This window comes from Rhineura floridana, chromosome 3 (assembly GCF_030035675.1).
Source record: "Rhineura floridana isolate rRhiFlo1 chromosome 3, rRhiFlo1.hap2, whole genome shotgun sequence".
In the NCBI taxonomy this organism is placed as follows: domain Eukaryota; kingdom Metazoa; phylum Chordata; class Lepidosauria; order Squamata; family Rhineuridae; genus Rhineura; species Rhineura floridana.
This window is the reverse complement of record NC_084482.1, coordinates 87,796,116-87,811,086: the sequence shown is the minus strand read 5'-3', so window position 1 is coordinate 87,811,086 and position 14,971 is coordinate 87,796,116. Positions and strand designations below refer to the sequence as shown.

The 14,971-nt window shown below is 42.7% G+C and overlaps 1 protein-coding gene and 1 pseudogene across 7 annotated transcripts in view; one reads left to right on the top strand and one right to left on the bottom strand.

The window, feature by feature from the left end:
• HTR4 (5-hydroxytryptamine receptor 4) overlaps positions 1 to 4,607 on the top strand; it is a 357,168-nt gene extending 352,561 nt beyond the window's left edge. For 6 of the 7 annotated variants that reach the window (XM_061616827.1, XM_061616824.1, XM_061616828.1 and 3 more), the window contains one exon: positions 1,245 to 4,607. In XM_061616827.1, coding sequence (XP_061472811.1) covers positions 1,245 to 1,332 — 88 coding nt within the window. In that variant the 3' untranslated portion in view covers positions 1,333 to 4,607. The remainder of the gene's footprint in view (positions 1 to 1,244) is intronic. The other variant, XM_061616826.1, reaches the window with a different exon arrangement.
• A 9,324-nt stretch (positions 4,608 to 13,931) lies between these two features.
• On the bottom strand, positions 13,932 to 14,081 carry LOC133382621 (U1 spliceosomal RNA; annotated as a pseudogene).
• Between the last annotated feature and the right edge of the window lie 890 nt (positions 14,082 to 14,971).

The window sequence follows — 14,971 nt, the reverse complement described above, 5'->3', positions numbered from 1 at the left end:
TAGAACTTGTGGACATCCAATGAAGCTGAATGCTGGACAGATAAAAGACAGTACTTTTTCATGCAGTACATAGTTAAGCTATGGAGCTCTGTCCCAGAGAAGGCAGTGGTAGCCACTAATCTGGATAGCTTTAAAAAAGGATTAGGCAAATTTATGAATTGTATCAAAGGGTACTAGCCACAATGGCTATGCTCTGCCTCCACAGTTGGAGGTAGCATGCTTCTGAATATCAGTTGCTGGGGGGGGGTGCTGTTGCACTCGGGTCCTTCTTGTGGGCTTCCCATGGGCGTCTGGTTGGCCACTGTGTGAACAGGCTCCTGGACTAGATGGGCCATTGGCTTGATCCAGCATGCTCTTCTTATGTCCTTATGATGACTCTCATGGAGTTGTATGCTGCATCAAGTTGTCTTACTATATAATATTTTTCTAAGCGTCATGCTACCCATGAATGCATCTGCACAGTTGCATGCAGTGTAACACTGCTAGGTGAGGTGGTGGCGGCAGCAGTGAAGGATGTGCCTGGTGGTGAGTGAGCAAGAGAGGGGGGAGGATGCGAGCAAGGCACCCAGCGGTGGCAGTTGGGCCTGCCCATTGGTTGGTTGGGGAGAGGGGAAGAAGGGTTGGTGACCTGTGGAGGCGAGTGTGAGGAGAGCGGACTGATGACCTATTGGGGGGGAGGGAGGTGAGCACTGGTAACTCTGAGAGGGGAAGGGGGAACACTGGTCACCCGTGTGCAGGGAGGGAGGAGGGAGCACTGGTGGCCCATGGGGGGAGAGGGAGGGAGGATGAGCACTGGCACAGTAGGCAGGGTTGGCGAGCAAAGCCCCTCATAGGTCTATATTCTTTATTATGTTCAGCTCACACACAAAATAGTTCCTGCTGCAAGCTCTCTTCCTTGAGCTCCAACACTTCTCCCACTGCAGACCCCAGACTTTTAAATGTCTGGTGTGAATGTGACCTACGAATACGCACACTAAAGCAGTATTATACCACTTTACACAGTCATGGTTTCTCTCAAAGAATCCTGGGAAATGTGAAGTGGTATGATGTTATTGTGTGGATGCTCAGCTGATTTAAGGAGGGGAGGACTACCTTTTAGTTTTAAATTTGGATTTACAGCTGTTTAGCAAGTGGATATGTAGAAGCCCCACATGGGCTGTGTAGGCATTTCAGAAAAAAACCCCACTGGCATTCCTTTCACTTATTCTAATGTGGTCTTTCCCTCCTCCCCTCCCTTTCCACAGGTACACAGTCTTATACAATGGGCAACACCAGGAACATGACAAGCTTCCAATCCACAATGACCCAGAATCCCAAGAGTCTTGCTTCTGACTAAGGTCCCAGAATGTGATCTACCATGCAGGACAGTTGCAAGATGATCATGCACCAGGAACCTAATGCCAGATCAGTGTTATCTGTATTGCCATGATGCTCTTCTGTACTGATTTGTCATCGGCAGCAACAGCAAGGGTGTGCTTATCGAAGGGAAGGAATAGGCACAGTCTGCAGGGGAGAAAGGAGATATTTTTGTTTCTGCAGATTGATACCTGGAATGCCATAGCGCTTTGCATGCGATGAGCAAACAGTAAGCAACGTATGTGATGGTTCTTGCATTTGCTCCAATTGATGTGTCTGTACACATCTTTTTTTGTTGTTATGTGGCAACAATAGTTTAGTTAGTTTAGTTTAATTTCATTTATAAACCGCCCATAACCAACGGCTCCCTGGGCGGTGTACAACATAAGAATATAAATCTTCTCCCCAAGTTTGACTCCTAGTGCCAATATCAAACTTTGCTTTACCAAAAAAAGGAAAGAAAATGAAAAACTGATACTTAATTTTTCTCAGCTATTTTTAATTGTGAGGTTTTCACTCAAGAAACATACTGCCCCAACTGTGCAAGAACAAAGGTAACAGTCATGCTGTGCGTGTTCCCTCACCCTAGGGTGTCTCCTGGCCAAAATATGCCAAGGAGCACAAATAGCCCGAGCAGAATGGGAAATATGGCCTAGGGAAATGGAATTGATTGTGCCTATGAAGGGATAGTTTATGCAGCTCCCACGAAACTGATATACTGTGCACAAGGTGACAATTAGACAACAAACAGTCACAGTTTCTACCACTAATATGTCTCCATCCACCTCCTCACACATTGTCAATGAGATCTCTATTTGGGTAAACTCTGGGCAGTGCTGCTATGAAGGCAGGGTTGGTCAGGAGGCAGAACCCTTAAAAAAATAATAGGTCACCTATAATAGTTTGCTACATGCCATCTTGATGTTCATGTACATCTGAAAACCCTGTATAGCTGAAGGCTGTGCTTAAAAAATAGCTCTCCTTGGGTTCATTAACTCATTTACTTCCTCTCACTCAGTTTTGTCAAAAGCTTGGTCAGTGTGATGTGTGGACTTGAGCATCTTTGGGTTTATCAGTGTTTGCTGATGATCCCAAGTGGTAAGAGGATCAGAGTGCCCAGGTCAGGTGGGAGTAAGCAGCCAGCCAGGTGGGATCCAGATCCATACTCTGAGCAGGGAAATAGGTGCCACATGCTTTGCCATTGCCAGCAGCTGCTGCTAATGTGAGGAAGGATGGCAAGCGAATACGCATTCTGGCAGGGTCATCTGGTAGGAGATATACTACTCAGGATGAAGAGCAGGTCCCAGGGTTGAGGTGTTATTGAGCCAAGTGAAGTTTCATTGGTTCCCTGGGGCACTTGAACAGCTGCTGAGTCAGCTGGCGTGACTTGGAATGCTGTTTATGTGGCACTCCTTCAGTCGAGATGTGCTCGACTGTTTCTCTGTGTAATTGTCCCTCTAAAAGGATGTCAACCATGCTTATATCAATGATGTCCTGCATGCAGATGTTACTACTTGCCTTGTTTGTGGTATTCCCATTTTCTTTGCACGCTATATTGATCAGCTTTGTTGTAGAGTGAGGGACACCAGGAGTTTGATTTTCATGTCATTCGAAACGTACAGATCCAGGCATAGATCTGTACTCTCCTTTGCTGAAGAACTAACCCAAAGATAACAACCTGCTCTGGCCAACAGGTATTTTGTTACATTGTATAATTATGTACAGAGTTTTTTTAAAAAATGTATAGAAGAAAAATGGGCATTATTTGTTATTATTTCAAGGGAATTTTTATTTTATTTTCCCAAGAAAGGCTTCTAAGTGTAGAAGCTAAAACATTATCATTAGGGTTGTTTTAAATTTAATTTTATTGTTCTGTTGCCATGTGACAGTTACTCACTGTTTTAAAATAGGAAGAAAAAACACCAGTTTTTATGACAGCACAAAAGCTAGTTAAAGGCCATTTCATTGGTCTTCTCTTGTTCGGAGATCCGGTGAGGATGAGTCCATGGTTTTTTATACCAGTGTTTCTCTATAGACTCTAGGTGCATGTGCAGCTGGTCCCAAACTATGGCGGTTTAAACTGCTGTTTTAGTGCACTCGACCTCTGGAGTTCATATGCACCACAAACTACTTCACGCTGCTGGATAGGATCCACCTAGTCTGTGCAGTATATAGATCTAGCTTTCCAGAGGAATGCATCCCTGAAAAAATTGCTAGGGATATTTTGCATGCTTGCTATTATGTGCTGTCATGCCCAAAGGGAAGCTATGAGTGACAGAGACGCAAGCTTTATGAGCCACAGAGAAAACTAGACAGGGTAATCTCACTTATGTTTGAAAGCCAGAAGAGCCAAAATGGGCCACGGTTGAGTGACTCACTTCTTGCCTACTTACCTTAGCTCCCCAGAAACCAGAGAACCTGGAAAGAGCAAGTCATGCGGCACAATGACATATCAGCTGCCATATATACTTCACCTTTTTTTCAAGGTCACCCCGTGGCATTTTGTGCTTGAAGTGAAGGATAAGATGGTGCCCCCTTACCGTCCCACAAACAGTAACTGTCTGGATAGGTAGTTGAATCTTACTTTAACACTGGTGACAGGAGTGTGCCCTCCACTACAGCTGAGACAGCAGGCTAGTTTAGGATCCCAGCCTGTGTGGCACATACAGTTCTGTCCTCCCACAGAGGGCAATGATTAGGGGCGGGACCTACTCAGAAACAATAGCCAAAAAGCCTTCAGAAATCATAGCCAAGGGGCTGCTGCCTCCCAGTATCTGCTGCTCACCCCATTCTGCCATCTCTGCCTTTTTTGGTGGCTGCAGTCACAGACTTCCACGTCATCCTCTGCCAACCCCTCCCTTTCCAAACAGTTCCGTGGATGAGCATTCATTCTGTTGATCTGCACACTGTCTGTCAGATGACAGCCAAAAGATTACTTTCATCAGTATATCAAATCACCCTTACCTTGTTCGAGAGTAGCACTGCCCCAGGAGGTATAGATTCCTTGGGAAAGGCCCATCCAAGCAGCCCGCCTTAGAGATAAAGCACCTCTTATGCAGCTAGAAGGTATCCTACCTTTTTTTTATGTATACCATGTCCAGTAATCTGATTAACTAGATTTGATTAAAAATCAGGTCTAAGATTTGTGCCCTTGATAGCTCATATGTAAGCTTGGCTGAATCTGTTTATTATTGTGAACAAGTGCAGACTCCTTTATCTGACATATTTGGAGGACATGATTTTCTGTTGAATAAAGTCGTGTTTTATTGACAAGTGTTAGTCGTTCTTCAAAACTCCTCCCAGTTATAGCAATTGTCCAGGGGGATCTATTTCTTCTCATGACCCATACTGGAAAACAATTAGTTCTACTGAAAAAGCAATTGAGGCGGACTCTGTGGCAATTAACAGAAGCTCCAGCATTGATTTCTATGGGAGTTTGTCTCAACTATTGCTAGATTGTGTGCCACAACTCTTACTAAATGTATTCTGTAACACAAACTAGTTTCATTTCATGGAAATAACAGGCACCTGATAAGATACCATACAGGAGGACTGATTGCACCATTCTCAGTAAGCTCTGCTCGTTTTAAAGTCACAGTAAAGGAATTCTAATAAATGCATTTCCACAGACAGAAAACCAATTACTACAAAGCAGAAGCTGTGATGAAGAGCATAAAGAAGGGGTCAGACACTTCAATTAGAAGCTGATCAAGCCTTTGTGGAAGATACGAAGCAATAAATAGAATAGTGCTTCTCCAATGCCAGTGGTGCAAGTTGGCAGAAATAGTACGGCTTATTTGAGAGGTTCAGCTAAGTGACTGCAGAAGCTCCTGCACATCAGGTGGTCAGTTTGATTGCATGCCATAAAGTAAAATCTTACTTTGAAAGTATTTGGGGAGGAAGATATGAGTAATATAATTCAATGTTAAATACATGCTTTCAAAGCTGTTATGAAGGGGAGCAACTTATTCAAAGCCTGTCACAAATGTACAGTTGTCAGAAAGTCAGACATATGGCACACAGGTCCATCAGGGTTAACCATATGAAGCAGTTTAAGTCCCAATATGTGGTAGTGTTGATTTTAAAAATCCTATGCAAATATTCACACTCGCCCCACAATGGGAGATAAGGCTTAGCTGCCTATTGCCTTGATCTATTGACTTCCTACTATTTGTGCATTCAAGTGTGATGGTGATGGCATATTTTTTGTAAGCTATCAAAACTACAGACCATCAGTCAACTTGTGGTAATAAACTGCATAGGTTCATTAAGCATTCTATGAAGAACTTATTTTTTGCCTGAAGTTCATTGCTAATTAATTTCATTGGGAGATCTCAAAGTGTAGTATTATGAGAGACCACATTCATTCTAGCCACCTCCCCATCACTATTGACGATTGTTGTCTTCCTTTCAGTTGTCTTTTTCCAAACTAACAACCCAACCTTTTTGGCTCTTCTTCATAAGGATGGTGTCCTTACCTGTGGTAAGTCTAGCCAACCTTTCTTTATTCTCCAGGGCCAGTTAAGACAGGACAACCAGACTAGTATACAAATACCTGATCTAGCAAAAGAGATCAAGATATGGACACACCCCCATATGTTTATCTAGGGGTAGAACAACATCCCACTTAAGTTTGGGGCAGGCAAGAGAAGGTGGAGGACTCTGGCCTAGGAGAGACAGGATTGCTAAAACCATGCTCGCAGAGGTTCTTTATGCAGAATGAAAAATCAGTGTGGCTTTTTCTTTATTGTAGCAGCATGATGGGGAAATTCACATTTCTGTACTACCATCCCACCCTTCCTCCCAAAAGGAGCCCAGACTGGCAAAAAAAGAAAAAAAGACAAAACATTAAAAACATCTTAAAACATCTCAAAAATAAAACATCTTAAAAATAGATTTTAATTTTTTTAAAAAAAATCTTAAAAAGCAATTCCAAAACAGACACAGACTGGGATAAGGTCTCTACTTAAAAGGCTTGTTTTCAAGAATAGCAAAAGGTATAATAAAGGTTTGCTTGGAAACATATATTTGTGACTAAATTCTTCAAATATTAGTAAAACTACTACTACAGAGAATCCAAGTGGTCTTTTGCATTTTCAGTTAGCCATGCTGGCTACTTAGATAAGCAGGCACCATTTCCCTGGTAGGCCCCTTTAGTGGAGAATGTGAAACTGGAATGGTAAGCATCCATCATGACTTTGGAAAGGCATAGCAAGATGAAGAGTAAGACAGGCTTCACCGTCAGTGTGTATTGTTCCCCAAAAGGCTCAAGGTGGCCTTAAGGCCCTCATTCACTTGTAAAGCTGTTCTAGCTTAAGAAAGATCCTTAGCCTTGCAAAACAAAACCACTAAATAAGTAGTTCTTGTTGAAGGTAATAAATAACATCCCCTTGTATCCGTGTTAGTTGTCTCATTGGATCTTACATGCATTTGGTAGGTACTTGTGTATTGTTTGTACATATCCGTCATATAAAATGAAATACATTGATTACACTTTCCCAACAAAATAAGATCAAAAGAAGAGTTCCCTACAATGTGTTTTTCCCCTTAAGTCCTTGCAAACCCACATACCACTCATACTGGAAACAAACGTTAATAGAAAATTGCAATTTCTTCTCTCTGTTGTGGGTTGAGACAACTCTGCAAAGAAGTAGAGGGTCTGTCTGCCTTTTACATACACATAGAGGATCAACACATGATCCTATGCCTCTGAGGTTCATATTAATGCTTTAAAAAGGGCCATCAGGTAAAGCTGAACTTGGAAGAAATGCTCACCTTTAATGGGCATAACATACTAGAATGGGCTACTCCAGACAAAACTATGTTGATTTGCAACCCAAAAATATAGACGGAAAAGCGAATTCAGAGGAGAAAGGGAAAAAAATGTTTTACAAGTGGCAACAGCTAGAATACCAAAAAGATATACTAAGCCCAGATTTACTAAGCCAGCTGGAAGAACCATGCTCCATTGTGAGCAAGCAGAAGCATGGATTTCAAAATCTCCCATTGATTTCAGCAGCAAAATGCTAATCAAAGCCAACAGTCACGGTAAAGAAGTCCAACATCTGTCTGTGCTTTTGATCGCCCAGTCCTTTAGTATTCAATCAGATTTTACAGGAGAGAAGCCAATGATATAGACTTTTTTTTTACTTAGCTAATTGATTTTATTTTTCAGTGCCCTCTCTGAACTACAAAGTGATGCATATTCTCTTTTTTTCATATTGATGCTACTCAGTTATGATCTCTTTTTAAAATAACTAATTTTCTTTAACAACTTAACAAGAAAAGGAAAACACCAAAGAAAAGAACACAGATCACATATTTTCACTGTCCATCACAATACTGGAGTTTAATTGAATCCGTCTGTTGTATAGTCTAGGATTAGTATAGTAAGAACATTTTTTAAAAACAACAATTATATGCTGATTTTCTGGGCAAAGCCTATCCAAAGCTGCTTACAACAATAGAGAGTACAAGTATCAAAAAATATTACTAAAGCCAAGAATAAAAACAGGCTCACAGGAATAAAAACAAAGATATTCTAGCCTCTATCCAGTGAACAGGACAAAAAATATTCGGGGGAAGGCCACTCAAAACAAATGAGTTGTGAAAGCCTTTTGAAAAACCTGAAGAGCATACGAGCCAGGCTGGATCAGGCTCATCCAGTTCAGCGTCCTGTTTCCCACAGTGACTGATCTGAGACCGATGGAAAGGCCACAAGCAGGACATGAACACAATACCCCTCTCCAGCAACTGGTTTTCAGCAGCATGCTGTCTCTGATGCTGGAGGTAGTACACAGCCATCATGATTAGTAACCATCGTACAGTGCAGCCTCCATTACTCAGTGTTGTTGCCGAAATCAAACACTGTTACCTTACTGTATATCTAGATGGACTACATGTCAATGAACATTTTTATTTACCCAGACTTTTGACAGTTGAGTTAGCTTCTGCTGTGATGCTCATCTTTTAATGGGATGGGGTAGAACTTGTCGTCCTCGCTGGATGAGCATTTTAGGAATTTTTGCTGCCCTAACTCCCATTTCAGCCAAGGAAAAGGCAACGAAGCAATAGCAGTCACCTTAACTTTAATAATTAGCTTTTTATCAAACCCCATGCAGAAAAAGAAATCCACAGCCAAATTCCCTCCCTCAGCTCTGATTGGTGGTGCCCATCCAGTTGCCCTCTCTTGCCATTTCCTTGCCCCTGTACAACTGTTTCAAGGTGCTCCTTTGTGTCTTCCAGCATCCTTCCTCCTGCCCTATGTTTGTTTGCCTGCCTCCGGTGGGGAGCCACGGCTCAAGAAGAGTCCAGCAGGCAGGCACACATGTGCTCTTGGAGGACTAACCATAGTGCCCAGCTTTCCAAAGGATGCTATGGTGCTCTGTCCCAACACTCTGTGGCCTGCCTACTTGTCCCCTTCTCTCCTTGTGGCAACTGTCTGGATTGCTTGGCAGGCAGGCATGGGGCAGAACGTATTTGAAGGAATGGGTTTCATAGGGGAGAGCATTCCACAAGTGGGGCCTCAGATGAAGACTGAAGGGTCCTAGTAGGTTCATATTGGGAGAGGTGCTGAGATGTAAAATGCTGAGAGCCACATGTGTCCTATGGGCTGCTGTCCGAGTTCATAGTTGAACTAGAATTGATCTGTGAACCTTTCAGGTTGCAGCTCATGATTTTGCCTAATTAATCTCTGTGCATGCAACTCTCCTATAGGTTGCTCTAATAACTTCTAATAAAATCTAATAATCTCCCCCCACCCCACCCCAAATAGAATTAATCTTATTTAAATGCAGATTTGTTGGAAGATGTGATCAGGGGACGATGCCACTTGTTTTATGAATTAAAAACGGTAAGCATTTTTTAAAATGGTGAATGCACAACCCAGAAAACAGAATTACAGCAGGCACTGGAGGGATTTAGCAGATTTATGGCTGATTTTGTGCATTCCGCAGTGTGTTTTGAATGTAATTACAACAAAGATAGTGAAAAGCCAAAGATGGCTATGAAATCATCTCATGGTTGTATAGTGTTATCCCTTAGGAATGTGTGAAAGTGATTTAATCTGTCAACTTGGCTTAACATTGAGACGGGGCTTTACTCATTGACTGTTCCCTTCCTCAACTGATAATTTCCAGGCAGAGTTTAGAAAGATCACACATTTGTCTTGTTATCCTGAAAAGAACTGTGTTTAATTTCTCTGGTACAAGCCAGAAAAATTCAGGAAGACTGGCCAGAAGACTGAACAGTGGCACCATTAGCCCTGGACATAGGGGCATAAGTGTGAGTTTCCCCATACAGCTCAGGGTCCTCCAAACGATGGCCAGACAGCAATGAAAGACAGATAGCAGCAAACTATGGCATGCTAGGAAGTGCCGAAGATAGAGCCGGCCTCTGCAATTTTCAATTAATGTTTAAAAAGTTACTGAAAGTGAGTGTGATGAGAGTGGCACTGAGTTCAGCCACTTAGGTGCCACCTTTGGGGCTGGGGAGCCAATGAGGACATTGGAGCATAGAGGGGGCAGACCAAGGAACTTCTTCCTTTGAGTGTCCTCATTGGCAACAGATTGCAAAAGGTGCCCTACAAGTGGCTAAGCTCACTGCCACGCTCATCACTCCCACTTTTAGGCAGTATTTAAAATAATGGCAGGTGGCTGCATCCTCAGTCCTTGCAGACACTCTTCCCCCATTGCCCACCTGCTCTAGCTAGTTGTTGACAGCTTATTATTCCTCACTTTCAACAACACGAGCATAACAACAGTCTCCATACAGTTAGGAATGCAGGAAGCTGCATTATACCAAGTATACCCATCTAGCCCAGTGTTGTCTCCTTGTCGAGTAACTGGTAGCAGCTGTCCAGGATCTCAGACAGTGAATTTTCTGTCACCTGGTACCTGATCCTTTTTACTTTTTACTGCCAGGGACTGAACTTCAGACCTTCTGCATGCAAAGCATGTCCTCTGAGCTATGATTCCTCCCCAGGTTGCATGTATTAATGAGGTATATGAAGCACTGTTAACACTCTATAGAAATGCTTCATAATTAAGCATCTCTAGGAATGGATGGGAGAGTGCCCTATTGGAAATCCAAGAGAGCCACTGCCAATCAGTGTAGGCAGTACTGATGTAGATGGACTAAGGAGTCTGACACAGTATAAGGCAGCTAGTGATGTACCTTAGCTTCTCACACCTTTCACATTCTTGCTTCCAAAATTACACCCAAAAGAATTATCTTCTGTCAATTTATTTGGCCCACTTTTAACCAAAGAGTGATAAAATGTCTACACTTTCAGTTGTAAAAAAAAAAGAACATTGTTTTCAGGAGTGGGGGGGGGAAACAAAGGGAAAGATTCAACACTTTCATGTTATGACTCTCTGGTGTTTCATGCAATGTTCTGGACATGTCCTGCGTGGAGGGACTCCAGAGCCATGAAACTGCATGTTGGCATCAAATTCATTATACCTGAAAAAGATGTCAGATGATTTTGCCAAATGTTCTCCACTGTCTGAACAACAGAATAGCTCCTAAAGAATAACAGAAGATTAATATCGCTGAACTTGATCCCCCCCCAAAAGCTGTCATCTTTAAATATCTAAAATGAGTAATTAGTTTAGGGTTGCATCTCTTATGCTGGTTGAACTGAAATGAACTAACTGTGATGTACAAGTGAGATGTTTATGCTTCAAGAATTATAGTTTAACTGATAAAAATGTAGTTCTGTGAGTGGATGCTACTCTGTGCTGCTCAACAGTTATCACCTCCTCCAGTTCTTTCCCACAAACAGCCCAAGTCACTTATCAAATATCACTCTGTAGGTGATTTCTAAGCTGAAAAGAGGGCCCGGAGTCAAAACAGCAAAGAATTCTGTTTCAATTTTCAATCCTCTTTTTTGGCAGACAGATGTAGAGATATTCTGAAGTGTCACTTTAAGCAATATTGAAGGGAAAAAGACTAGAACAACACCCCCCCCTCAAATTCTTTTTTAACGCTAGCTTTATTCTCAATTGGTTTTAATAATAATTCACTATTAGGCCCCATCTGCACTATACATTTAAAGCAATATCATACCACTTTAAACAGTCATGACTTATCCTAAAGAATCCTGGGGACAGCAGTTTGTTAAGGCTGCTGAGAGTTGTCCAGTACAATTCTCAGACTTCCTTGGGAAGAGGGATGGACTATTAAACCACCCTAGGATTCTTTAGGTGAATCTATGATGGTTAAAGTGGAATAATAGTGCTTTAAATGTATAATGCAGATGGGGTCTTAGTAGAAGCAGGGATGGATGGCTCAGTCATCTTCCGTTCTTTATTAGTGTTGCATGCACTCAGTCATAGGTTCACCCTGTCCTGTTTGCTGCTGTGGTTTTTAAAGAACTCCATGAAAAATGTGCATGTAAGTGTTACACATTTCATACATATTATTCCCCTAAAGTATAGATTTTACACATTTTACACATAAAATACACATTTTTGTTAACCAAAACTTCACTGCAAAATTTAGAGATGTGCATAATCTGATTGATAGCTGTAGCTTGATCGACATACAAGTCCAGGAATGGTGAATTTGGTCCACATTTTAAACTAAATGGACCTAACAAATTTGTCTCCCATCCCTTAGTGAAAAGGACCAACCCAGTGATTGCAGGTAAGTGGCTTTTTTTCACCTCAGGGCGAGACAATTACATGAAAGTGGTAATGTAAGGCATAATCACCTTACACCTCCATTTGAATTAGAAGGACAGACAACTCATAGTAAGACTCATATTACTAGTTATCAGACCTGCACTGCTCTTTAAACCTCCCAAAACAGCACAGGGTTGCTTGTAAAAGGGCTTTCAGATAGCCCCACACTGCACTTTGAAGTCCTGACAGCTGGACTTTCAAAACAGTGTTGCCTGATGCCATGGTGATGTCACGTTATTGACAGGTGAGCAGCCCCACACACCTGTCAAATTTCACCCTCCAGGTAAGATAAGGATCTGGCCTGCCAACCAGAAAAGTTTCCCCATCCCTGGGCAAGAGCATTTATATAGCACAACCAATTCTACCATCAGATGTATTGAGGTACTTGTCTTAGGCAGCAGATTTGATGTGGCATGAAATGGAGGCAAGATATGAATTATTTCATTTACATGTGTGGGCCTCCTGAAAAATCTTTTGCAAGGTGGGAGAACAGCAGAGATTTTTGTTCCTTTTACCCTTCATGACACCAAGGAGCTGGGGATAGCCACTGGCACCCCTCTGTCTGAACACTGGGCCTGCCATAGGAGGGAAAACTGGAGGATGTGCTTCATCTAAAATCAATTCCCCTTTCTTCTGTGGCCTTCTAAGCTAGAAGGAAACAGCTGGGAAGACATGAATGGAAGGGACAGCCTAATGGCACACATCCTCCTCCCTGGCCAATCCCCTCTCCCGCCACAATCCCTTAAATTGTTGTGGTTGGTCCTGACAGGCCTGCCTTTAGCATGTGTGGGGCCCAGGGCAAAAGCATAGTTGGGGGGCCCCCACATTCTTTCTCTCTCTTTATATATATATATATTTATACCAGAGCATATGCTTGAATCCTGATGTATTACTCAGGCTTCAGAATAGCATCACAATGACTTATGGCTGGTCCTCACTTTTGTGGCTTGTCTGCTACTTCTGCATAGTCAAGTTGCATACTGCACTGTAATATGTGAAATGTGGAGTTGTTATGTACTCTGACGCTCCCATGTGGTCCCAGGTGTGTCCAGTGCAGCATGGTAGAAACCTGACCATGCTACTAGATTCATGGAAGAATCAGCTCTTTTTGTTAATGCACTCTGAGATGTTGTATATTTACTTTCTAAGGATACAGACTAGGTATCAATCTGCTGATGCATTTGTGTTAGGTTTACACTGAGATTGAGCAGGCAAGCTATAAGGAATCAAACCATAGCCATTAAGTCCAAATGTAGCCTGCATGGTAGGACTGTTCGCACAGCAGCCCTCCGTTTCCTACCATCACAAACCAACTTTTGCAGACCACAGTCATGCAAAGAAACAAAATGCCTTTGGAACAAACAAGTGTTGGTAACCCAAGCAGGTGGGACAACCCATGGCAGCCTTTGTCAGCCTGGTACCTCCAAGATGTTTTGGACTACCATTCCTATCAGGCCCAGCATGCTTGTGCTGGCTGGGGCTGATGGGAATTACAGCTCAAAACATGTTGAGGGCACCAGGTTGATGAAGGCTGAGCTACAGGTCATAGGGGAAGACACCCAATCCTCCAAAATCCTTCCTAACCTCAAATTTGATATTAATAAGATTCCCAGGCCTGAGAGCATTCAAAGTGAGCACATCCATGGGACTTTCTAGATGAAAAATGTTTTAGAGTGCAGGTTAGCCCTACATCCCATCTTTAGTTACGGGATCCTTGATGGTCCCAGAGGAAGGTACAGGGGAACCCAAGATCACACAGAATGGGGAAAAAACCCCTTTTAAATCAGAATAGCGTTGTAATAATGCGCTGTGGTTCAGTGGTAGAGAATCTGCTTTCAATGCAGAAGGTCCCAGGTTCAATCTCTGGCAACAGGTAGGGCTGAGAGAGACCCCAGGTCTGAAATCCTGGAGAGCTGCTGCAGCTGAGTTTCCCGCATTTGGGGAAATCGCAGGGGTCAGCGCACCCGGAGTGCAATGGATGAGCCTCACCCTAGGAAAACCACCTTCATGATCATGGTATCTCCCCTGCCAGGTAAGAGCTGCTGCCAGTTAGACCAATGGTCTGACTCGATATAAGGCAGCTTCATATGTTCCTATATGCGGCTGGAATTCCCCCTAGTTTGGCTGCCTAAATCTCATTGACATCATTGGAATTTAAGCTGCTTTACCGTGCACAGGATTCCAGCCTTTGGCTGCAATCTAGCACAGTGTTACGGTTGCAGCCCTATACATATTTCCCAGGGATTGAAGTCCCACTGAACTCATTGGAGCTTACATCTGAGTAGACATGTACACGATTTCACTGTAAGTGTGCTTAAGTCCACTGAAACCAGTAACCTTGTTCATTATGCTGTAAGTGAGATGAAATCTAACAAAACGGGGGGGGGGGGGAGTTTAGGCTAGATATAATCCTGGAAGGAAAAGTTTTTGGAAGTTGTGAAAATAGGACAGACCATGCCTGTTTGTTTCCCTTAGTCAAATTATGCCTTGAGCTGGCCTCTATTAGCTGTTAGTAATAAGTTGGAAAGTCTGCCGCTTTTGCTTTATGGGTCTGCCGCTTTTGCTTTTAACTGGTGCCTTGGACCTGTTGACAAGAAATATGAGAGGATTTACATGATTGGGTCATGAGCACACAAGCCTTCTATCTCCTGCAGGCAGATAAATTTGTGGCATTGTTTCAAGGAGGTGGCCTTGGAACAAGCAAGCTGCCTTCGTTGTGGGTTCTGCTTAAACTTTAGCAGTAATTAAGGAGATTCTCCTTTCACCATTGCACAGACAGAGCAGACCTTCTGCATGCATACTCTGTCATAAGCATTTGGCAAACCCCAGATACCCTTTCCTCACTCTCACACTCTCTTTTGGCAAAGCATGGAACAAACTATGCATATCAGAGAGTGCTGCAAATGATAATAATGTAACAAATCATCAAT